This window comes from Rhodnius prolixus, unplaced genomic scaffold (assembly GCF_049639745.1).
Source record: "Rhodnius prolixus isolate KJV_2025 unplaced genomic scaffold, Rpr scaffold_2, whole genome shotgun sequence".
Lineage (NCBI taxonomy): Eukaryota > Metazoa > Arthropoda > Insecta > Hemiptera > Reduviidae > Rhodnius > Rhodnius prolixus.
In genome coordinates, this window is record NW_027411592.1 from 64376819 (window position 1) to 64401465 (window position 24647).

Sequence of the window (24647 nt, forward strand, 5' to 3'; positions counted from 1 at the left end):
TCTAAGCTTGACGGAAATCTATTAGTCAATGGCTGATGCAAGCTTGAACATAAGTGCGTAGGATTTGATAAACAAAATATTTCTTTTTCCAAACTGGTGGTGACTCACTCACACGATTTCCGGTTTCTACCATTCTCAAGATTCGAACTCACGAATTGTCCTCAAACTCTGCCAGTTTGACTCAAATTTGATTCTTATTTTCTTTGGAAGGAATCTACCCACTAACCCGTCCATGGAAGTATAAAGTAAAGTATAGTAATGTCTATTTTTTCAGTCCGGGGCTTTACATCCAACTACCAATTAGGTATCGTAGACGGAGGCAACTAGCAAACATACTTTACTATGAATTTCTCATATTAACCATTAAATAAAATCCAAGGCTTAGAGACCCCGGAAATCGAACCCACTAAACCAACAATATATCTTAGCATTGCGGGTCTAGTCTCTTAACCGCCTAACGTACTTTACTATAAATTTCTTATATTAATCATTAAATAAAATCCAAGGCCTAGACCAGGGGAATTGAACCCACTAAACCAACAATACATCTTAGCATTGCGGGTCTAGTCTCTTAACCGCCTAACATACTTTACTATAAATTTCTCATATTAACCATTAAATAAAATCCAAGGCCTAGACACCGGGGGAATCGAACCCACTAACCAACAATACATCTTAGCATTGCGGGTCAAGTCTCTTAACCGCCTAACATACTTTACTGTAAATTTCTTATATTAGCCATTAAATAAAATCCAAGACCTAGACCAGGGGAATCGAACCCACTAAACCAACAATACATCTTAGCATTGCGGGTCTAGTCTCTTAACCGCCTAACATACTTTACTATAAATTTCTCATATTAACCATTAAATTATTCTAAGTGAACATTTACGGACGGACGTAACACTGATATTATTCAGCTCTGGCGGAACCCTAACCCACTTCCGCAAATCCCCACTGAAATGTTAAAACTGAAAATTGAAAATGATTAACAATAAAAATTGTACACCTTGAGAATGTATCAGCTTCTTGGGAATTAGTTGTAGGAAAGTCGACGCCATCAGATTATCGAACCAAATATCATCGATTTCCTAATTAAAGGAATTTCCTGTTTTAACATTTTCATTCCAATTTTCACGGTACAATGGAAATTATTTGCAAGAACAAGAAATATTAAATAATTTCAAATGAAACTAAGTGTGAAGTCAGACGGCTCGTTGATACGGAAATGGAGAATTGTTAATTTGTTCAAAATATTTCGTTAACAAAACATCCTGTGTTTGTAGTTACCGTTTCCTCTTACTGAAGGAAATATTGCGATGGTAAAATTTTCCCAATCAAATTTTTATAATGAGAAGTGAATCTCATGAGAACACTTACACGACCTGCTCATGAGATTCTTGAGAGTTCGAACTCACAAATTTGAACTATGAATGTTAGAATCATTTTAAGAGGATAAAAGTCTTCATCAGAACTTGCACTCTCATTCCAATCCTCTTGTCTGCTGCCATTTATCATCTCATCATCCTCCTAGGCGATTAAAATCAGCCAGTGGCCTCGCGATTTTCTCCTCTTCTGTGGAGAGTAGCTAATCCTCGGAGACGACTTAGGGAGTATTATCACTAGGGGTAACTTCACCCCCATCAATTAGTGAGTTTGTAGTGGTGTCAGTTATTATCATTGTCACTTATGGCGTATCTAGCGCTGGTGTAACTTGACAAATAAATTTAAAAAAAAATTAAGAGGAATCTATCCGCCCTCCTCTCTCGGAACTACTCTTAAACTCATTTCCGGTACAGTATTTCCTGTGAAAGTTGTAGATTTGTGTGTGTGTGTGTGTGTGTGTGTGTATGTATAATCACAACAAAAAGTTTAAATGAAATCCTAGCTGTCGTTAGTGAGAAAACTTAGAATTACTGAAAATTAATGCCAATTTTCATCAAATTTGGAAATTCAGTCTCACATTTGATTCTTATTAATACTACACAGGTGGTAAGCCTGTACAATGTACAGTAATGGCACTTTAGGGGTAAGTGTAGCCACTTCCCTCTTCCCTCTACCAGAAGTGCCCAGAATGGAATTTCCCTGAAATAAAGTTTCGAATAAAAGTCCTGGATTCCGACGTGGGTTCGAATCCAGCTGCTGGTACTTTGATTTTGCCCAAAGGTCGGCAGTGCTTTTAAAAAAAGCTCCGGAGTCAATGACCTCTAAGAGATGTTGACGCGCCTTAAATTGAAAAAAAAAAAATTATAATCAAAGCAAGCCAGGAAGAACCGTTACTTGAATTGATGCAATTTTAAAATCCGGTTCTGGAATGTGTTTTTTAAAATTGTCGCTTAATTCAACGGCGCTCACTAATTAATAGGATTTAAAATTCAATGTAAAGCTACATCCGGTGGATTTTTTTTCGCTAAATTTTACACAGACTTCCATTAGAATATTCTGGGATTCAGGCGGGGCTTAACGTCCAGCTACCAATTAGGTGTCGTGGACGGAGGCGACTAGCAAACATACTTTACTATAAATTTCTCATATTAGCCATTAAATAAAATCCACGGCCTAGACCTGGGGAATCGAACCCACTAAACCAACAATACATCTAGCAGTGCGGGTCTAGTCTCTTAACCGCCTAACATACTTCACTACAAATTTCTCATATTAGCCATTAAATAAAATCCACGGCCTAGACCAGGGGAGTCGAACCCACTAAACCAACAATACATCTAGCAGTGCGGGTCTAGTCTCTTAACCGCCTAACATACTTCACTACAAATTTCTCATATTAGCCATTAAATAAAATCCACGGCCTAGACCTGGGGAATCGAACCCACTAAACCAACAATACATCTAGCAGTGCGGGTCTAGTCTCTTAACCGCCTAACATACTTCACTACAAATTTCTCATATTAGCCATTAAATAAAATCCACGGCCTAGTCACTGGAAAACAACATTTTCGTAAAAATGTTGAAATATTTCTCTATTTTTCTTAATGTTAGAAGCGTATTTGCCCTGGTTGAAAATAAAGCCTAGAACGGAGTGTTAAAAAAAACTGACAGACACGCACACATAGTTCTAGAAATAGATACGCGTCTCTGACAGTGGAACACAGCTGGCATAACCCGGGCATGATGACGTCAAGTCGGTCCAGCTTGACGATCGTCAGTCGACTTTGTCAGTTGACTTTTTTAGAAAACTCTGCGAAAGAGAAATATTGTCAAGTGAGTGAGTAATTTATTGACCTGTTTGGGACACCGGCGGAACATCAAACGAAACTTATCCAGTTATTTTGTTTTTCTCGTGACTATGACTAAAGGATATTTTGGTGGTTTACAAAAAAAAGCTGAAAAGTTTCAAAACTGAATAGAAAATTCCACAAACTGAGAGGCCCCCCTCCGAAGAGATAAAGAAAAATCGTTCGATTAAAGTGAAACATCCATGTCGCTGATTTAATCCAAAATATTATTTTGTGTTAAATTAAATTTATTAAGTTTTTACTTATCTAAATAATGCACGTATTACCGTGACGAAAGATGTAATCGCACTTCCGGTGCTCTAAAATTCTTACTTAAAATACATTTCTTACTTAAACGATGGTTACAACCGCACAATTCACTAAAACGTGTTTTAGATGTAACCCTAAAGAAAACCTTTTTGTCTCACGTGACTAAAAGTGATGATCCGAGAGATGTGATAGCTTTTAACTTAAAACTGCAACAAATAACTAATTTCCGTTTAATTGTCTTCCGTCAGGGAAAAGTGGCGCAAACAGTTGAAGAATGTTAATAGCGAGTAGTTAGAAGAACAGTATATTTTCAGTATTCAGGCTGACCAACTTATCTTTAGAAAAAAGTAAAATAAAAAGCGTACAATTGGAGACAAAGTTAAACTGTGTGGCAGTGGAACCAAGTGTCATACCAACCTATAAATAGAAATAAAATAGGTAAACGTGAAATCTAAAGAATAAGGGAAAGAAATATTATCGTACTTTTCCAAAAATAGATACACTGTCTCTAATTGTAATAATTTTCTTTGTCAAGGTGGTAGCAATGTTGTTCTGCAAAATAAATAAAATAGCAAATGTTTGGAATTCCTGTTTGTTTGTTTTTTTCTTCTTTTAAAGTAGATTTTATTTCTTTTTGTGACCTTCTAGTAAAAAGGAAGCATTGAGATCTCGTAATCGAAGTCTGAGATATCTATTTAACAAAAGTTACATTCACGGCCAAGTTGATAAACAGCGAGTTATGTTTATTTTTTTTGCAGGCGGCCTTTACGTTCAACTACTTAATTAGGTGACGTGGAACGGAAGTGGCTAACAATCAGACTTTACTGTAATTTTCTCACATTAACCATTAAATGAAATCCAAGGCTTAGACATAGGGAATCGAACCCAATACTTCTTAGCTTTGAGGACCTCGCCTTTAACGGCTACTGTGGCCCCTCTCATCATTGAGCTTAAGACCCTCCCTCCAAACATGACCGTAGGGCCTTAGGGTAAAGAATTTTGTTAGGCCCAATCAATTTGGTTTTAAAAAGTTTTCTAAAGAAAGATTGATTTTGCGAGCTTCTCTTTCGCATCAGTTTATTGCAGTAAAGCAAGTGAAAAAGTTCAATATTGAAGTCAATTCACCCTTTTTAAGAAAAAATGTCAAGTTTCAAGAATACAAGTAATGACTACTTTTTCAGGCGGGCTTTATGTCCAACTACCAATTAGATGCCGTGGACGGAGGCAACTAGCAAACATACTTTACTGTAAATTTCTCATATTAGCCATTAAATAAAATCCAAGACCTAGACCAGGGGAATTGAACCTGCTATACCAGCAATACATCTTAGCATTGCGGGTCTAGTCTCTTAACCGCCTAACATACTTTACTATAAATTCTCTCATATTAACCATTAAATAAAATCCAAGACCTAGACCAGGGGAATTGAACCCACTAAACCAACAATACATCTTAGCATTGCGGGTCTAGTCTCTTAACCTCTCGGCTACCGTGGCGCCTTCAAGTTTCACGAATATTTAATCACATATATTTTACATAATTTTAGTTTTGGTAAATATTTTGATGTTTATTTAAAAAAAAAAAAATGAAGAGAGAATTTTGTTGACGTATTTGAAATATTCTCTATTTGCGCAGCTGATATGAGATTGTGAAATTCTTTTGAGATCAACAATAAACAACAACAAGAACAACAACAACAACAACAAGAACAACAATAAAGCGTCTTTAAGATGATTTCCTGAAAGCAACAAATTGGAATGTAAATAAATTCCGTAACAGTTAATCAAAAAAAATTGTGTAGCATTCTGTTAGCGGTAAGAGACGATGGCGATTATATCTTGGAATGTATTTCCGCGCATCATTAGTTTTCCTCAATGTTGACCGCATTTCCTTTTTTCTGCTCACTCACTTGACGGCTGGTTTTATTTTTTTGCATTTTTAGAGCAGTATTCACAATTTATCTCATTACAATCTCTGACCAATGGGAGCACGAATATAGGTTTCCATGGTGAAGGCATAATCCAGCAATCTTACGTTAGTTCTTAGAATGCCATATGTTTTGTTATGGACCATTTTTTAAAAAAACCATTGTTTTGAACCCATAAAGAAGACCTTACGGCTCGCATTTCGGGGTAAAACTCTAGACCGGAACTTGGCTCTGTAGTCAGTATTCCCGTTACTAAGTATCAAGGAATGTTGAAACTTATTGACCGTTCGCCAGAGCATATTATATATTATATAATATAAATAATTATATTTATTAGGCCGACCGGACATTGCAAAACGTTTGCATTCCTCCAAGGTATGTTGCAAATCTTGAACGAAATCCTGAACTTAACCAGTCTCGTAGCCCACCCAGACCTCGTAGAGCATTGGTTGTTCTCTTTCCGCTATTTACCTTACAGCATAGAAGTGTTCTTTCCTGTATTTGTCTTCGGTTTTTCCAAGGAAAATCGTTGTTTCCATAATTTTCCTTATTAAATAATTATTTGGCTAAAGATTTCGGGGAAATAATTGGCGAAAAACGTTGACTATTTATATGAAAAGTGTCAAAACAATTTTCCTCCTTTTTTTGAGATTTTCACGAATACAACTCTCATGATTTTTTTATAATCATTTATTGCGTCATAAAAATGTAAATCTACGATTGAGAATGTGATTAGATCCTCAATGCTGGATAATATCTTAGATTTTATCCGTTGTAGCGCTTTTCTTTATTGTTTGTTTAACCGGTTTTTAGACTTTCGTCAGAGGTAGATTTAATCAGTTTCAGCAAGAGTATTGCGTGACGTATGTGAAGTCGAAATCTCTAGACCAAACTGATGATGGATGCAAGTGCGAAACGGGTTAAGGATGCAACAAACATGCGCGTTACGACGGGATGAGATCAAAGTTCTACAGCTACAACACATTTATCTGGAATATTTTTCCAGGAAATGTTGATTAGATTAAGGGCATTCCGGGGGGGGAACTTCCTGTTAGTAGTACGAGGTGAGGCTATTAAATAACGAGACTATTGCTGTAAAACATTTTATTTTAAATTTATACATATTTAGTTATTATCACCTTCAATGTACACCCCTCCCCTATCACTACAACGCTCCATACGAATTTACCATTGTAGAAACAGTGCTGGAAGTCTTTTTCTGTGAGCTCCTGCCGCTTTTTCTTTCACAGCTTCACAGCGGACTGAAATCGTGTCCCTTTTAATGCAGATTTGACTTTAGAGAGCAGATAAAAGTCACATGGGGTCGCCAGGTCAGGCGAATAAGGCGGATGTTGTACTTAGCTAGAAACGTCGTCTTGACAGACAATGCAGTGTGAGAACCCATAACTTGTTCTTCCACAAATTGGGCCGTTTTTTTACCTTACTCTTTCACGGAGTTGAGCAAGCACCTCATGGTAGTAATGTTTGATGAATTATAATCGATATTTTCATCCGTTTTGGACGTAGAAGGGCGACGACCCGGGCGGTCATCATCTCCGACGTCTTCACGGCCATCTTGGAAACGCTGGAACCACTCAAAAACTCGCGCGCGTGATTAGCATTCATCGCCATAAACTTCTTTTAATAAAAGATAAGTTTCAGTAGCGCTTGTATCAAGTTTTGATGTGAAATTTCAGGACAAATCGTTGCTTGCTCTACTACATGTGTTGTATCATGTTTTCGGCAAAACGAAACGTAAACACCTCTTACACACCTCTCTGACGGTTCCGGTCAGACAGATTTCTCTACAAACACGACACAAGGAGAAGGCTTTACGCTGCACAGCTGTCGGTCGTTAGGATTTGGCGCATGCATAGTTCTTCTGCAGCAACATCAGTCTCGTCATTTAATAGCCACACCTCATATGTACGCTTCTATTTATGTAAGGTTGATTAGAGGTTAAATTAGTCGTCGTCAAAAGCGGGCTGCTCTTTAAAACTGTCCGTTTAGTAAAAAAGTTGCTTCTTAAAAGTTGTAAAATGTTAATAAGAATTAGATGTGTTTTAAAACCAAAGTGAAATGCTCGACCAGAAAGGAAGCTAAGGACGTTCAGATAAGACTTACTTAGTTCGGTGACGCTCCATCAGATAGCGCTGGCGAGTTTTTATTTTTTATCGCTATTTCCTTTAGTGGGTAAAAAAAACCAGGACTCTGGTTGATAGATAATAGGCGAGAAAATAGGTCAAGGAAGTACAAACGTCCCCGGAAATACTACAATCAACCCACCTTGTTTATCTGAACCATGTCCACCTACTACTGCTCTCTGGTATTTCCTGCCGAATAGCAGCTGCTACTAATTGTTAAGTCATTGTCACCAAGTTCACCCAACAGTTTTTTACGTCACTTGAATTATCTATTGAAATTTATCACATAGTATTTATAAATACTCGTGTATCATAATTAATAGTCTAATTAAAAATGTTTAGACTAAAAATATCCGATACTAGAATTCTCAGACTTAACTATAAACATAGGATGTCTGGTGGTTTATGTTTGGGCAACTGGGTCCAGTGCCAATCCTGGCTTACTTTTCCTAGATACAAACGATCAGGAGTTGGTATTTATAGTTCTCGAGGTTTGCCACTGTAAGAAGAAGAATTTCGATTTGGAAATTTACTTCACGAATACAGTAAAACTGAAATATCTGGAAAATTACGGACAGTTGGCGATTTTAAAGAGGGTTGTGAATAACTAATTGAGAATTTCAGTTTCTTAGCCATATTCACGAAAAGTCCAGTATCGTCCATGCTCACTTTAATAGAACCAGTTTCATAAAAAAAAAAAAAGATCTATTAAAACACATGCGAGGGGGTGTGGCCATTAAATAACGAGACTACAGAAGAACTAGGCATGCGCCAAATCCTAACGACCGACAGCTGTGCAGCGTAAAGCCTTCTCTTACAGATTGCAGCAGCGCCTCACGGGTTTGTAGAGAAATCTGTCTGACCGGAACCGTCCGTTTGTGTAAGAGGTGTTAGTTTCGTTTTGCCGAAAACATGATAAGTGTTGCAGTAGAACAACGAATTGTCGTGAAATTTCACATCAAAACTTGGTAAAACCGCTAAATGAAACTTACGTTTATGGTGATGAATGTTTATCACGTGCGCAAGTTTTTGAGTGGTTCAAGCGTTTCCAAGATGGCCGTGAAGACGTCGAGAGATGATGACCGCCCGGGTCGCCCTTCCACGTCTAAAACGGATGAAAATATCGGGATTATAATTAATCAACATTACTACCGCGTGAGGTGCTTGCTCAACTCCGTGAAAGAGTTAGGGAAAAAAAAAACGACCCGATTTGAGGGAAGAACAAGTCACGTGGTTTTCCATCAAGACAACTGGCGCCGGCTCACACTGCATTGTCTGTCATGACGACGTTTCTAGCCAAGTACAACATCCCAGTTTATAAGGCCATCCGCCTTATTCGCCTAACCTGGCGGCCCCATGTGACTTTTATCTGTTCCTCTAAAGTCAAATCTACATTAAAAGGAACACGATTTCAGTCTGCTGTGAAGCTGTGAAAGAAAAACCGTCACGCGTCATGCAGGAGCTCAGACAGAAAAAGACTTCCAGCACTGTTTGGAACAATGGTAAATTCGCATGGAGCGTTGTAGGGATAGTTGAGGGGTGTATATTGAAGGTGATAATAACTAAATATGTATAAATTTAAAAAATAAAATGTTTTTTACAGCATCAGTCTCGTTATTTAATAGCCACACCGAGGTAATGTGTAATGTAATCGTGCTACGAGTAGTTCTTTGTCCAAGAGAAAGTAAAAGAATCGATTGAACCTTGAATTGGGAGATTTCATTAAAAATCGATTTATAATTAAAACCCCAGTGTTGCCAACTGCTATTTATCTCACATAAAATTTTGCATGATTCAGTACACTTGCTTGAATGTAAAGAGAAGCTTAAGTGAGGGAAAATGTATGAAGAAGAGGGGAAAAAAAGATTAGGGTCTAAAAACTAATCTTAAAGCTTAAGCTGTTCAATTTAAGTTCGCATAAGTTTGGTGGGGCTGGGCTGACCGTCCCAAATCTCGATTATATTGCGTAATAAAGTACCGCAATAAAGCGGTTTACTCGGACGCGGCCTCTGGTACTTGCGGAGGAAAGTCGTACTCCCCCCTACCCATCATAAATTACCACTTCTACCAACCTAAAGTGGCCGGGTCGTCTAATATCCCTGCATCTTATAGCCCGCCGTTCTTCATTCCCCGTTTTGGGGCAGCTTGTACTCTAGGTAGAAAGCAGAGGAACAGGGTCATCAATTGAAGGTTATTATACAGCCGGTAGGGCTAAGAGAAATAAGACGTACCTTTTAACGACGAACAATTTCAATATGAGGAAGTATTGTGATCGTGCTAAATTTAGGAAATCCGAGTTTTCACCGAAGGTGCAAAGAAAATGGTCAAGCCCAGTTTTTCTCATCTTCCGGTTAGAGAATTTTCTTCTAATGAACCTTTTAAATTTTTCACTTAAATGGATTTTTCATTTTTTGAAGGGTAGAGTTAAAATAAGAAAAAGAAATTTTAAACTTTGTTGAAAAATGACTTCATAATAGCTAAAAAAAAATTCATTTATTAAGTTTGTCACGATTGCAGTAATTCCATCTTATTGTAAGAACGAGCAACAATAAAACAACAATAAAAAAAAGAACTTAGAAATCTATTGTTTGTGTAAAAAAAAAACAAGCTTTTGCTGGCTTTTGCGACCTTGAACTTGTCTAAATGTGTCTCGAGTTAACAGCCTCTAGCATTAACTGTCCTTTAGAAAAAAAAAATTAATTCTCTTTGTGAATCATTTTGTCAATAATATTAAAGTATTCTTTCATTAATATTGCTTTCCATTCTTTGGAATCCGATTAAGTATTTGTTTTACTTCAAAAGGATTTTGAGTAACTGCTTTAAAAATATTCTCTGACCTGGGGAAGGAAAGTGTTACGCTATCGTGCTTAAATTTTAGAAATACAAATTATACCGGAAATATCTTTTTTTTTAAGTCTTCTGAAACAGGAAAAGAGGAACTCAAAGCGGAAAAAACTCTCTGAAGTAGCTCATTGCACCAGACGGGAACTTTTACAAACGTTACGTACTTCAAGACAGACAGACAAATTTTTTAATAACACATTTTTAGGAGACATTAAAAGGTGTACTTCAAGGTTTAAAAGCGTGAAAATGAAAATTTTTCATAATTACGAATACATCACTATCTGTAAGAAAAAAAAAAAAAAACGTTAAAGTTGTAACTTTCGAAAATTACGATTAAGTAGAAGTCCAGAGAGTAAAAGCAGAGAAATCTAGGTTTTGGCTAAGGGTTGACCGCATTTTAAAATGATATTGATTTGAACCTGGGTGACCTGCGGTGGCTGAAGGGTCAGGAGTGTGAACCAGTGAAAGCGTGTACAAGGCAAGAGGAGGGGCGCAGTCGGAAAATATATTCAGGGAAGATGAGAATGAGAGATGGAAAGTTCAGGTCACGTAATGTCGGCCGGTGACCTCAATTTTCTAAGAATACAAAAAAATTTTCCCCTTTGGTCACAAAGTACGATAATGCAATCGGAATATAGGTTAGAGATATAGGTTGGCAAGACTTGGCGGCAAGTTGTACTGAAAAGGTGAACGGGCGGGGGGGCATAAAAACAGTTTTTATGAAAAATTAAATAAATAAAATAAGAAACAGGGGAGTACGAGTATTTCTGTTTGGCAGACTAAGCTGTTGGTATACATTGCATGCAGTTTAGCAGGAATTTTTATTAGCGACCACCAATTTTGGGCGAAGCGTAACAAACCAGTGTGTTGCGAGAATGAAGAGGTCGAAGAAAAGCTAGTGATTCTAAAGCTCGTATATACGACGAGAAAGTTCATATAAATCGGCGACGCGATGCTAAAACGGTTTGGAAGAAATCAGCTGTTCTATAATTTTGGTCCCCTAAAATCGCCTCAACTCCTGCAGAGCTACAACAAATTTAATTTCAACAATTGAAAGAACATAAAATTTTCTGTATACAGGGTGTTCCATTTTAGGACGGCTCAAATGCATTTCATGCTTAAACGGTTGATCTGAGCAAAAAAATGGTAGAGGCAAAATTTGTTGCCCGCAACCTCTAGTTTCAGTATATGGGACTTAATTTTAGATTCCTGCCCGGGTTCGCAGTTGAGCCCCATTTTCATATACACAGTTTTAAAGAGCATAAAAAGTTATGAAAGAAACCGGAAACCGCAATTCGATATCTTCAAAATTAAAGGTGCTAGACCATTTCTCAAAATCTGGTATTTATTAATCATATTTCAATTTTTTAACTTGCTATCAAAGAGAAAGAAGAGCCCGCGATAGGTCATTTTTATGTATTTTTTCATCCCCTTTCTACTAAAAATATTGCCAAGGCAGTAAAGCTAGTATTTTTCTTAATATCGGGAAATAAGTCGTTTTCCGAGTGATTTTTTTTCTAAGAAAAATCAAATGTTAGGAGCTTTAAATGTTTTCATGCATACACAAAATGGGTAAAAATTAATTAAACATCTGTTACAAAAAAAGAAGATTTAATAATTATTTGGTAATTTTGGGAGAGTTGCGTTTAATTACCTTTAATTTTTGTAGATATCGAATTGCGGTTTCCGGTTTCTTTCATAACTTTTTATACTCTTTAAAACTGCGAACCCGGGCAGAAATCTAAAATCAAGTCCCATATACTGAAACTAGAGGTTGCGGGCAACAAATTTTCCCTCTACCATTTTTTTGCTCAGATCAACCGTTTAAGCATGAAATGCATTTGAGCCGTCTTAAAATGGAACACCCTGTATATGATGATATAATTTTATCTTGTTATATAAGAGTCTATAACTGAATATTTGTGCTTTGCAAGAGATTTCATTATTATTAAGTGAAAATCGCGTATAATTGGCGAATTAAAAAGAATTTTACGTCCCATTTTTTCTAACTTTCCACAAAACCAGAGATATGGAAATATATTTGCAACAGTTTAAATACTTCTTGTAATTTTGTAAAGTTTTTTTTTTTAGCTTCAATATGAAACTCGATGCAAATTTTCATTTTCGGCAGTATTTTTCAAAAATTTGTACTTCCGTTTTAAAATTTAACACGATCGCAAATCTTCCACTTAGAAGTGGTAAGAGAAATTGATAATAAACAAAAAAATATGGCCGCCACGTCGAAAGTACTATATTTGAAGAAGCGTAATATTGTAGTAAAAAGGCTGTTGAGTGATATAGGATGCCCCCTCCCTACCGCTTCTATTCAGAGCAATGCAGTTTACTACAATGTTATTGCATCAATCAAGAAGCACTGTCTTCCCCCACTCCTCTACTCACACACACACAGACACAAAGCCCATGTGATCATCACATCAATTCATTAAAAGCCGTCACTTTCAAGTGGTTTTTGATGGCCGTGGTCAATTTAACGTTACCAAGGACACATTACTTGTCCTCTTCTAGCAAGGCACATTGTTCTATTGGTAGCTTGCACATAAATATAGACAGACAGACAGACGCGTCATTATTTGTAGGCTATGTACAGTAATTTTTTTTATTATTGCCATAACTTTTGACAAAAAAAATAAAAGAATTGTTATGATAAAAACAGGGAACTGCAGGATGCAACAAAAAGTCTAGTGTAACTTCATCTTACTGGAGTTTACGTAAAATTTTATGAACAAAAAAAGATTTATTTATTTACAGTACGGCCAATCACCTAATTACTATAAAATATAATGTAATATATTATAATATCTGTAACATAGAGTACAATATATATTAATAATAATCTAAATAGCGCAATACTTATAAATATATATCGATATAGAATTAAAATATAATAATAGAACAAATAAATACAAAAAAATCGATTCAGTAAAGAGACTTTTACGATCAGCTGACTATAACCAAAAACTTTTTTGTCCGGTCTGGTGGTGGTGCCTCCAAAACCAAATATCAAAATTTAAAGTTTCTGTTTTTAATTGTAATTGAGTTATGCTCATCCTAAATTCATAATACAAAAGAAAAAAGTCTTCTATAATTTTTTTATTTACGAGATAAAAAAGTTTTCATTTAAATAATTATTTTTAGGGAAATTATTTTTGCAGAACATTTTGTGATGTAAGGTTATGTTTACTGTTATAGTGTAGTTAGGTTTAGGTTATTCAATAACAGTTGTAATTTCTACAAACTATTGGGTTATGCTTTACAAAAAAAATTGAAGTCCAGTATCTTTGAAACTGGACAGTTTTCATTGAAAGAAAAATTCTGTGTGCCTTTGCCAAAGTTTTCTTGTAAGTAACAATGTTTTATAAAAACCCATATTGAATAGAACTTTTCAAAATCAGTGCCAGGACTAGTAAAGTAATAAATATTCTCGTGAAGCTGTGTTGTGTGGTTATGTTTGATGAATTGTGAGACAGTAGCGGCGGTATGTCTCGTTTTTGGTATTTATTCATTGTCCAGCCTCAGTAGATGATAAGACCTACGTGATCAGACTGATTTTGGTCGAAAATTTTGACGTCTAGAAAGAAGGGGGGCTATCCGTTGACAGACAGAACTATGTACAAACTACCTTCTTGTTGTTTATCTCAAGTGACTTAAAAGAAATCTAAGTGTATGTAGATTATGTTAGGTATTACAAACTTTTTACTTCTAAAATCTAATATCGTGAAATAAGCATTATCGCATCACTGTTGGGTTATATCACTATGTTATCAGCTGATAAAGCTGACGTTACTTGCGTTTCTTTTCAAAAATATGATACAAACCACAGGCGGGACGTGATTTTTCTCTAGACATTTTTTTATCATGTTAACTGCGTCAGAGGAAAGTCGGATGTTCACACTAGAAGTATTTAAAAGGGCATCCATTTCCGTTTTTTAAAATTTATCTGGTTCTGCAAAAAACGAAAAATTTGAAATTGTTGGGAAGGGGCAGATAAAACTTCTGGAAGTGTAAATCTAAAAATACCTTCTAAAGCAAACCCAAGAATCCCCAAAATTCCAGGATTATAATATTTCTTCATTTAAGGATTTAAAAAAAAAAAAGAGAAGACCCCCCTTCCAAAAAAAAAGAAAAATGTTGAAGAATTAAAACAGAACCTAAAAACCGCGGCAGGACCCTTTGTGTTATAGTTGTGTAGTTGGTTCAGGCCGCCGCTAGGCACCACCACCTTTCGGTCTATAGCCTCTGAGTGTTCGGGCACTTCACCGTCTAAAACTCTGTCGGCCCCATACCACAATGTTTCAATGGCACATTTTGGATATATTTTTGCCGTGGTAAGTTTATTAATATTTTTAGTTCTCTTATCTTTTCTTTGGTACTTTGAGCCTAAACAAAAAAAATATATATAAACATTGTTGTGCTTGCCCATATTGTTGCATTGTTTATTTTAATACACGATAACCTAAAATTATGGTGCTGACTGCAATTTACGTGCTAGTATTTATTATTGACTGAAATTTTGTTTTACTTTAGAATCTTTACTTAACAATAATAGTGTTTCCATACTTGTTTTTTTTTTCTTTCTCATTAATACGTTTCTTTTAAATGAAACATTTAAATTTTTCAGCCCTGAAAATCGGTTGTTAAAATACGAAAAACGGTAAACAAAAAGTGAAAATTTTCTGCATTCAAACAAAAAATCTTTCCAAAATTTGGCTATAATTATTTCTATTTAATACAACGTTTTATTTGTTTCTTATTTCATTTCTTTGAAGCGTTAATTTTAATTGAATATTTCATTGTAAACAGTTTTTTTGTTCTACGTAATCCAAGCGTAAAATATTTCTCGAGCTAAATAAATGTTGCATTTTCTTTTGTATTTTAATTTGAAACAATTTCGGAATTATTATTTTTTTATAATTTGGTACAGATCAAGTATTGAAATTATCATCCAATTTTTGTATAAAATCTTATTCAGTTAACTTTACAGATAGAATTTCTTTTTCAAAATTAAGTTGTCATTAGTAAAAATCATTGTTTTCTAAAAACCAAGTTAGTATCATTTAAGAATTTATGCCAGAATTTAGAAACCTGACTGTTTTTAGATAATGTCAAAATTTTCTAAATTTAATTTTAAACACATTTTAACGCCCTCAGAGTTCCTAAAGGAATGTGTTCAGCGCCAGGGCCTTGATTTAGATGAAAAGAGGCCCTAGGCTATTCCATTTATGAGGAGGCCCTTTCAACTTCCATTTTTTAAGTTTGTAAATTAAATGAGAGATAATAAAATGCATCACTACTATGATACATCACTAAATCAGTGTTTTAGTGTTCACCGGTTTTTAGAATAGTGTAATTTTAATTTTTCCCTAACAATTTGAATGTAGGGGCCCCTCTTGATCTTGAGGCCCCTGGGCTGAAAGCCTAGTTAGCCTATAGGAAAATCCGGCCCTGGTTCAGCTCTTCTGAAAGTGGAAAAAATTGAGGAAAATTCAACTTTCGACAAAAAAATCAGTTAACCGAAAGTTTGTTGTGTTACTTTTTCTTTTTTAGTAAACAACTCTTTTTCCATTTTCTTTGAACTAACGATTTTTCCCTTTTCCATGGTTGTGCTTAAAGTATGGTAGAAAAACGTATTTTAGTATTTCCTACTTAGCTGGGAATTGTGGTTTTGGGGGGGGGGTATATTTTTTCCCGTTTGTGGCACCCGTAAATGTTTTTGTACGAAATTAGCGCAATATTATTCATAGGAAGTCCATTGTTGATGTTGATTTTGAGTAGATGCTACGTCATGGATAATTTTTTTTTTTTGTATAGTTTCATCAAACCGGAAGTACAATTTTACAACGTCGATTTTTAAGTGTTTTTTTTTGAAGTTTCTTTTCTGGACAGTGACTTCGATGATTCTCTTAAAAGTTCGTACGCTCACAGCTCCCAAGTAGAGCTATTACTTTTACTTCGTTCCCTAAACAGGAATTAAATATTTAGGTGATATTGTAAGTTTAATCAGGCCAGCGGAAGTGGGCCACTTCAGGAAGTAACTCCTTTTTGCTCCAAATTAATTCCAAGAAAATTTCATTACGTGTAATCAACGATAAGAGAAGAACGTCAGTTGAAGGTTAAATTCCGGAAATTAATTTTTTAATGTTACGGAGAATAAAGTTCCGCGGAAAGTCCGTTTTTTTTGTATCCAGTTGTTGAAATATTGATTTTTCCGCTTTTCCTGTTGTGTTATCTGTTTAGTATAATTCTTTTATTAAGATAAAATAAATAAAAAGTGGTATTTATCGGGACAGATTGTCGCGCTTATGAGCAATCTCTTTGATCTTTTTATAGTTGGACTATTAGACCAATCAGATGTCCTGCACTCTCATCTCCAGGTTCATGCCAAAAATATGTATTCCCTTATTCACCTTACAAAAAGCGGAATGTTTTTACTTATTTTTTAAAAAACTAGGTATTTATCAAATATCATTTTGTGTTCTTTTTTTACTCTGTAGTATGAACATAAATTGTCTCTGTCCTAAACTATAAATAACCAAACTTAAGATGGCTAGAAGTTTTAGTAACCAAAATTCTAAAAGCCAGGTAATTTATAGTTTACCTGTTCCAGATCATTGTGGCATCCTGGGGTCTGGGAATGATGCCAGATTTAGGGTCTGCTTGGTGTAAATGCTTTAAATTAATTCTCTCTTTTCTTTTAATCTTTCTGTCGTCATTATGGAAATGCTTACTAATTATTTTGGATTTTCTAGTTTTTTTAGAGTTAGAGTTCTGGTTTTTCTGTCAGGCGTTTGGATTAAAAGTCTAAAACGAAACGCTGGCACCAATACGATGACTGGCATCAATCTCAGTCTTAGTACTAGTTCCGTTTTGGTACTGTTCCCTTATCCGTCATCGTAGGGACTCAGAATCAATATTCATTCGGCGGAAAAGTGCGTCTTTTTTTTTAATCCTTCAGTTCGCAAAGTTTAAAGAAAATTTATAAAGCCTTTTTCCCCCCAAGAGGAAATCTATTTAAAAAAAAAAAAAGCAAAAAGTTGTTGAAGAATTTCACATCGTTTAAGACAACTTCGGAACCCGCGGTTCCGGATACAGAATATTCAGTTCAAGCTACTTCCGATTCTTCATTTTTTTTGGAATATTTTGTTCACCCATACAAACACCTACATCATAGGATGAAAAAATAATTGCCATTTCAGTCGTGATACATTTATTCTGCCCTGAGCTTTCGACCTAGGGACTAGGTCCTCTTCAGGGCTAGTTTACAAAGTAATATTTTACATTACAGGATTGGTGTGCCTTCTGTCTTGTCTGTTCATGGACACCTACATCAAGTTCAACTAAGATGCCCACAAAATTTGCTTTTTGCTTTTTGTACTCGCTTTCAAGAATTTGACCTTAATATTTTGTCCAAGTTAAGTTCAGCGCCTAAATTGTTGATGCTGTACTACCATTTATCAAATTAGGTACTCTTTTTCCCAAACAAAAATATTTTTTTCGGCCAATTTCATATTCAAATTCCATTTTGGTAGCTGCGTCTAATCCATTCGTGTGTTCTGGAATTGTCTGGAAGACTGTAGCGTAGGCTTGTAAACGAAAAGGATTTCGTTTAAACGTACGTCTTCAATTTTAAAACTTCAAGAGAACAATAACTTAAGTAGGTTTTTTTTTGAGGAAGCTATGACGTCACACTTCCTTCATGACGTCAAATATTTTCTTAGGGTCGTGTATAAATATTAAAGGCAATTAACATTTTAGTGCAAGTTGTAACTGTCAAGAGAACTGAATGACGTAAACAGTCGTGTGAGTGTTCACATCAGATGTTTACTTCCTATTGCAGCTGTTGCAATGAGGAAGTAGTGCAAGCGTGCAGTGACGTGCAGCTCTGTATGATATTATTGAGACCGGAGAACATTCAGTAATAATGCTAGGTTTAAAGAAAGTGTATACATAATTTAGAATCGTGGAAATTTTGGAGTAAAAGTCGTGTTTAGCGATGCCATAAAATTATTTTCTTTTTGTTTATTAGTTGATTTTTCTATTTTCTCATTTAGCAAAATTATTTTAAGAACTTAAAATTTTAGTCGTAAAGAAATCAAGTCGACCAAGAGCCGTGCGGCCACCAACGCCCACCGTATTGCATGCCGGGTGTAAGTATACACCACGACTGAACCTCACAGCTGTAGTACACGTGGCTCTGCGCAGCGGCCAATATCCTAGTTACCCGCTTTATTATTATTTTGATAATAAAACTGGGCAAAGAAGAAGTAGAAGAAAAAAAAAACATGTCGACCACGCCTTCATTCCTAGGTGGTGGTTAGGATGGGGGAATTTCCCACCCAATTGTAGGCGGAATCCATTGAGTTGATTGGCTGCCAGTTCCCTGGTAATACCAATGGAGAGGCGTGTCCACAGTTTAGCTCCGCCTTCTGCTCGTTTTGGTGTTTCGCCGCTTTGAATAATCTTGGTATCTCTCTCACTCTGCTCTAATTCTTCTCCCCTCTAGCTATCCTCTGGATTCATATTCCCAATCCTCTGTGTGTGTGTGTGTCCCCCCCCCCCACGCACACACCATACAATCTAAACTTGCACACGAACAAAGCCGAACTACTTCGTTATTATTACTGCTGCTGCTTCTAAAGAAAGCGCCACCGAAAAACCAACAATGCCACAACATTCCACGTGGTGGAATACAGGCACACTCCTTCTCTCATGTAAACCGCACCTCTCTGGAAGCAGGTCGTGGGAATCTCTGTTCACTGCCAAAGGCTTCAATGTTAAGCAGAAACGGAAGGGGAGAAAAATTGAGGCACCCTAAGTGAGGGAACATTTTTTTTTTTTTTTTTTTTTCACCCGGGAATCCTATCTGAGGGATATCCGACACTCCTCTTGAATGTGGAACCCCTGTGCGGGCTAAACAAAAAATGGAGCGGGTACTTTTTCTCCCCAGAGAGGGGAGAGAGAGCCCCCCTCCCCAAAAAAAGAAAACTTTCTGGCAGAGATGCCAGGATCTGGCAGAGCACCGCCCCTCGCAGTGCTCGAGGGAGAGAGAGTTACTCTGTGGGCGGATGCGGATCTGGATAGATTCTGCATTCTTGACGGTCCCCACGGACTGCTCAGTCTGCTTCCGTTACACCTGTCAGTTCCAGTAATATTTCCCCCAGCTTCACTTTCCGGTTTCCTTTTTTTCCCCCAGGATATCCTTACGGACAACCAAGACTTTTCTTCCACATTCCCTTACTCTACTAGTTGAGAGAAAGTATTTGTGACCATGCAGATTTTCAATTTTCTGATATTCCTCTGGAAATGTCCGTTTAGACGACCTGCAATGTGAAGAAGTGGTGCATAGATGCCACAATAAGGTTTTGGTCAGTTTTCCAAGATTTTCTCAAAAAAAAAAAAAAATCCAGGAAAATAGGATTAAGGGCAGTTCTGGAAAAGAGGATGTTTAAGGTTTCTCTCTGAAATCAAGCAAGCACTGTCTTTGCGTCTGAATCATGAAAATAAGAAACAAATGTGAAAATAAATTAACAAATTCAAAGAAAATTGGCCGTTTCATGCCATTTTCATGAACACATTTTCCAGTATTTTATGATTATCTCGAAAACAAATCATACGATGTCAGTGTGAATGTATAACATTATTTGTAATAATTTTTAAGAAAAATTCGATTAAAAAGGTGGGTTGAATCTCACTCTAGTGCCATTTTGTTTAAATGTGCAGTTCATTCACTTGTGTTTCTACGTATTAGGTGAAGCGCCACGACAGCCGAGCGGTTAAGAGACTAGACCCGCAATGCTAAGATGTATTGTTGGTTTAGTGGGTTCGATTCCCGGTGTCTAAGCCTTGGATTTTATTTAATGGTTAATATTAGAAATTTATAGTGAAGTATGTTAGGCGGTTAAGAGACTAGACCCGCAATGCTAAGATGTATTGTTGGTTTAGTGGGTTCGATTCTCGATGTCTAGGCCTTGGATTTTATTTAATGGTTAATTTGAGAAATTTATAGTGAAGTATGTTAGGCGGTTAAGAGACTAGACCCGCAATGCTAAGATGTATTGTTGGTTTAGTGGGTTCGATTCTCGATGTCTAGGCCTTGGATTTTATTTAATGGTTAATATGAGAAATTTATAGTAAAGTATGTTAGGCAGTTAAGAGACTAGACCCGCAATGCTAAGATGTATTGTTGGTTTAGTGGGTTCGATTCTCGATGTCTAGGCCTTGGATTTTATTTAATGGTTAATTTGAGAAATTTATAGTGAAGTATGTTAGGCGGTTAAGAGACTAGACCCGCAATGCTAAGATGTATTGTTGGTTTAGTGGGTTCTATTCCCCAGGTCTAGGCCTTGGATTTTATTTAATGGTTAATATGAGAAATTTGGTAAAAGTATGTTTACTAGTCGCCTCCGTCCACGAAACGAAATTGGTAGTTGGACGTAAAGCTCGCCTGAAAAAATAGGCCTTTAACTTTTTACTATTAAGTGTGTTCAATATGTCGTCAAAATCTTTTTTTTAAAAAAAATCCGCAACCGGAAGTACTTTATTCAACGAATTGTTCATTTTTGCGAAAATGGTTCCTAGGCTTTTCTGTAAAAACTTCTCACACATTAATTACTTCCGCTCACCTCTAATTAAGGGAAAGTATGATTACAGCATCTAATTATAATTGAGTGTGGAAAAGTAGTTTTTATGACGTGCGCCTGTACACATTTTGAACAATAAATAAATAATCTCAAAACCTAAGAAATATTCCAATAAACTGAAACTTGACTAAACTGGACTTAAAGGTTAGTTTTTAGGGTAAGCCAAACTTATCCTTAAGTATTATTGGTTCCAAATTAGAATCGAATGAAAATATAGTAAAAATAAGTTTAAAGAAAGATACGTGGGAAATGCAGAATGAAAATTTATAAGACTCCATCCTCATCTATTACAACTAGAAAATATAGAATGTTATTATTTTATGTTTTTTTTTTTCTATGTTGCAGGAGAAAGAGCAGTGCATTTTTCTTGAAGAAGTTTTACTAGAAAACATTCGAAACGGGGAAATCAACGATGAGGCGGTTACCACCGCACGGCAAGGGTAAGCGAATCTATTTTTTACCAAAATGAGGAAATTTAGACCAAAATTTTGGAATATGTATATTTTTGGTACTTCAATTTAGTTTGGGTAGATAGCAGTTATTCGTCTGTGAGAAGGACTTAGCTCTACGCCGTCTATCGCCTATACTGTTCTACGATAGAAAACAACCAGGCAACAGATCAAGGCTAGCTCAAAAAACTCCAACCAAACTCTCCCTGCAAATGCAAGTCCCATAAGATGTTAATATTTTGACGTAAATCCTCCTAACATTTAGTCAATAATTTGAATTTTATGGAAATTGTTAGGTCTAAATGTATAATTATAATAGGTCTCGTAGGCGCCACGGTAGCCATACCGTTAAGATACTAGACCCGCAATGCTAAGATGTATTGTTGGTTTAGTGGGTTCGATTCCCCCGGTCTAGGCCTTGGATTTTATTTAATGGTTAATATGAGAAATTTATAGTAAAGTATGTTAGGCGGTTAAGAGACTAGACCCGCAATGCTAACATGTATTGTTGGTTTAGTGGGTTCGATTCCCAGTGTCTAGGCCTTGGATTTTATTTAATGGTTAATATGAGAAATTTATAGTAAAGTATGTTAGGCGGTTAAGAGGCTAGACCCGCAATGCTAAGATGTATTGTTGGTTTAGTGGGTTCGATTCCCTGTGTCTAGGCCTTGGATTTTATTTAATGGTTAATATGAGAAATTTATAGTAAAGTATGTTAGGCGGTTAAGAGACTAGACCCGCAATGCTAAGATGTATTGTTGGTTTAGTGGGTTCGATTCCCCGGTGTCTAGGCCTTGGATTTTATTTAATGGTTAATATGAGAAATTTATAGTAAAGTATGTCAGGCGGTTAAGAGATTAGACCCGCAATGCTAAGATGTATTGTTGGTTCAGTGAGTTCGATTCCCCAGTTCTAGGCCTTGGATTTTATTTAATGGTTAATATGAGCAATTTATAGTAAAGTATGTCAGGCGGTTAAGAGATTAGACCCGCAATGCTAAGATGTATTGTTGGTTCAGTGAGTTCGATTCCCCAGTTCTAGGCCTTGGATTTTATTTAATGGTTAATATGAGCAATTTATAGTAAAGTATGTTAGGCGGTTAAGAGACTAGACCCGCAATGCTAAGATGTATTGTTGGTTTAGTGGGTTCGATTCCCCGGTGTCTAGGCCTTGGATTTTATTTAATGGTTAATATGAGAAATTTATAGTAAAGTATGTCAGGCGGTTAAGAGATTAGACCCGCAATGCTAAGATGTATTGTTGGTTCAGTGAGTTCGATTCCCCCGGTCTAAGCCTTGGGTTTTATTTAATGGTTTATATGAGAAATTTATAGTAAAGTATGTTTGCTTATCGCCTCCTCCATGACACCTGATTGGTAGTTGGACGTAAAGCCTGCCTGAAAAAATATTCCAACAACATGAGGACCTGTAATGGTCAATAAGTACAGCCCTAGAGAACAACGTAGTATAGAACGGCCATTGAAGAGATGGAGAAAAAGATTGTGAAAACGGAACAGGCATGTTGCCTAAATCCCTGAAGTTGTAGACGAAGAAGAGAGAATATGTTTAAGTTGAGACTTAGTAACTGCAGTAAAGAGACCATCGAGTTAGTGCCCACACCAGATTCTCCTTTATGACGAATCAAAATGGAGCGAAGTGATATTTATCCCCGTGAAGAGTATTCACTTGGCAGCATAACAATGAATTTGCCCAATAAAGCCTTGGTGTCCGGGAGATAGAATATCCCCTCCGCCTCCATCAACATCATGGCATCCCATTACTATTGGATCAAGTTTGGGGTCGAGTAATGGACACCTCAGCATTATGGCCGAAAACTGCCATGCACAGGCCCCAGCTGCTGATCCTAGCCAGTGTTGACCTCGGATTAAATTACTTTTTGGCCAGACTTCCCCCTTGAAATCTGAAAGTCTAATTTGGGGAATATCATTTACATTGTGTAGGTGTCAGCAGCATCATGTAACTCACTGTTATAGCACAATCTCTTGTATAAGTTTAACGAAGTTATCACTAGTTTGGACAGATTATTTTCAATCATTTTCTACGACTATTGCCGAACAAACCGATCATATTTTCCTAAATGTTAACCCCCCCCCCCAAAAAAAAAGGTTTTCAAATGAGTCTAGTTTCATAGAGTTCTGAAAATATTGTACCTCAAAAATTAACCTGAAATGTCGCTAAAGTTCAGCATCTCTTATATTTTCTCATGTCTTATATATTAGATGTTGGTAACACTGTTCATAAATGGTTAAAAAAAAAAAACGAACTCTGTTCAGCAAAAAGTTACAATCAAAATTAATATCATTATTGCGGATATAAATAGAAAAAGAAGAAAAAAAAGAAAAGAAATTTATTATTCTGGGACAATTGTCCCCTAAGAATAAATACAGGTACAAATAGAGGCCTTCATAGTTTGGCCTGTGATTATAGAGAAATTAAATAAATAAATAAATATTTACAAAAGTGAAAATATAATAAGTGAAAATGAAAGTAAAAATAAAATAATAAAACAGCAGAAATTAAGGAAATAAATTAAAACAATTAGAATTTCGGAGGAAGCTGAATAGAAAGGAGATAACTGAATAGACGGGATTTAAAGATGGATAGGGTAGGAGCATGGCGGACAGATGAAGGCAAGGAGTTCCATAGAGAGGTAGCACGTATGAGGAAGGACTTGTCAAAGGATGAGGTACGGTGAGAGGGAATATAAAGATCAGATGAGCGAGATCTAGTGTTACGGGAATGGATGGAGGATTTAAACTTAAGGAGTTGAAAAATATAGGAAGGCCTTTGAGACTGGATGACTTGAAAAAGGAAAGAAGCCAAAAAATATTGGCGGCGATAGACAGGGAAAAAGCCACTTCAACTCATCGTAGCAGTGCGAAATGCGAGAGTCTCTGGAAATGCTGAAAATAAATCTTATGAAGCAGTTCATGAGGCGCTTAAGCTTAGCTTCAATATCACCAGATAGACCGCCATACACTAAACAACCATAGTCGAAATGGGGGAATATAAGAGAGGAAACTAGGAGTTGCCGGGTCTTAATTGGAAAAAGGTGACGGGAACTATTAAACTGCTTAAGGATATGGATGGAATGACGAGAG

At 36.3% G+C, this 24647-nt stretch overlaps 1 protein-coding gene across 6 annotated transcripts in view; it reads left to right on the forward strand.

Annotated features, from left to right (window-relative positions):
* The window catches only part of LOC141448590 (uncharacterized), a 61386-nt gene that overhangs the window by 22898 nt on the left and 13841 nt on the right, over positions 1-24647 (forward strand). For 4 of the 6 annotated variants that reach the window (XM_074117048.1, XM_074117051.1, XM_074117046.1 and 1 more), the window contains exon 2: positions 21423-21517. In XM_074117048.1, the coding sequence (XP_073973149.1) occupies positions 21490-21517 (28 nt within the window). In that variant the 5' untranslated portion in view covers positions 21423-21489. Of the gene's footprint in view, positions 1-13641; positions 13779-14614; positions 14766-21422; positions 21518-24647 lie in introns of those variants that run through there. The other 2 variants (XM_074117049.1, XM_074117047.1) reach the window with 2 other exon arrangements.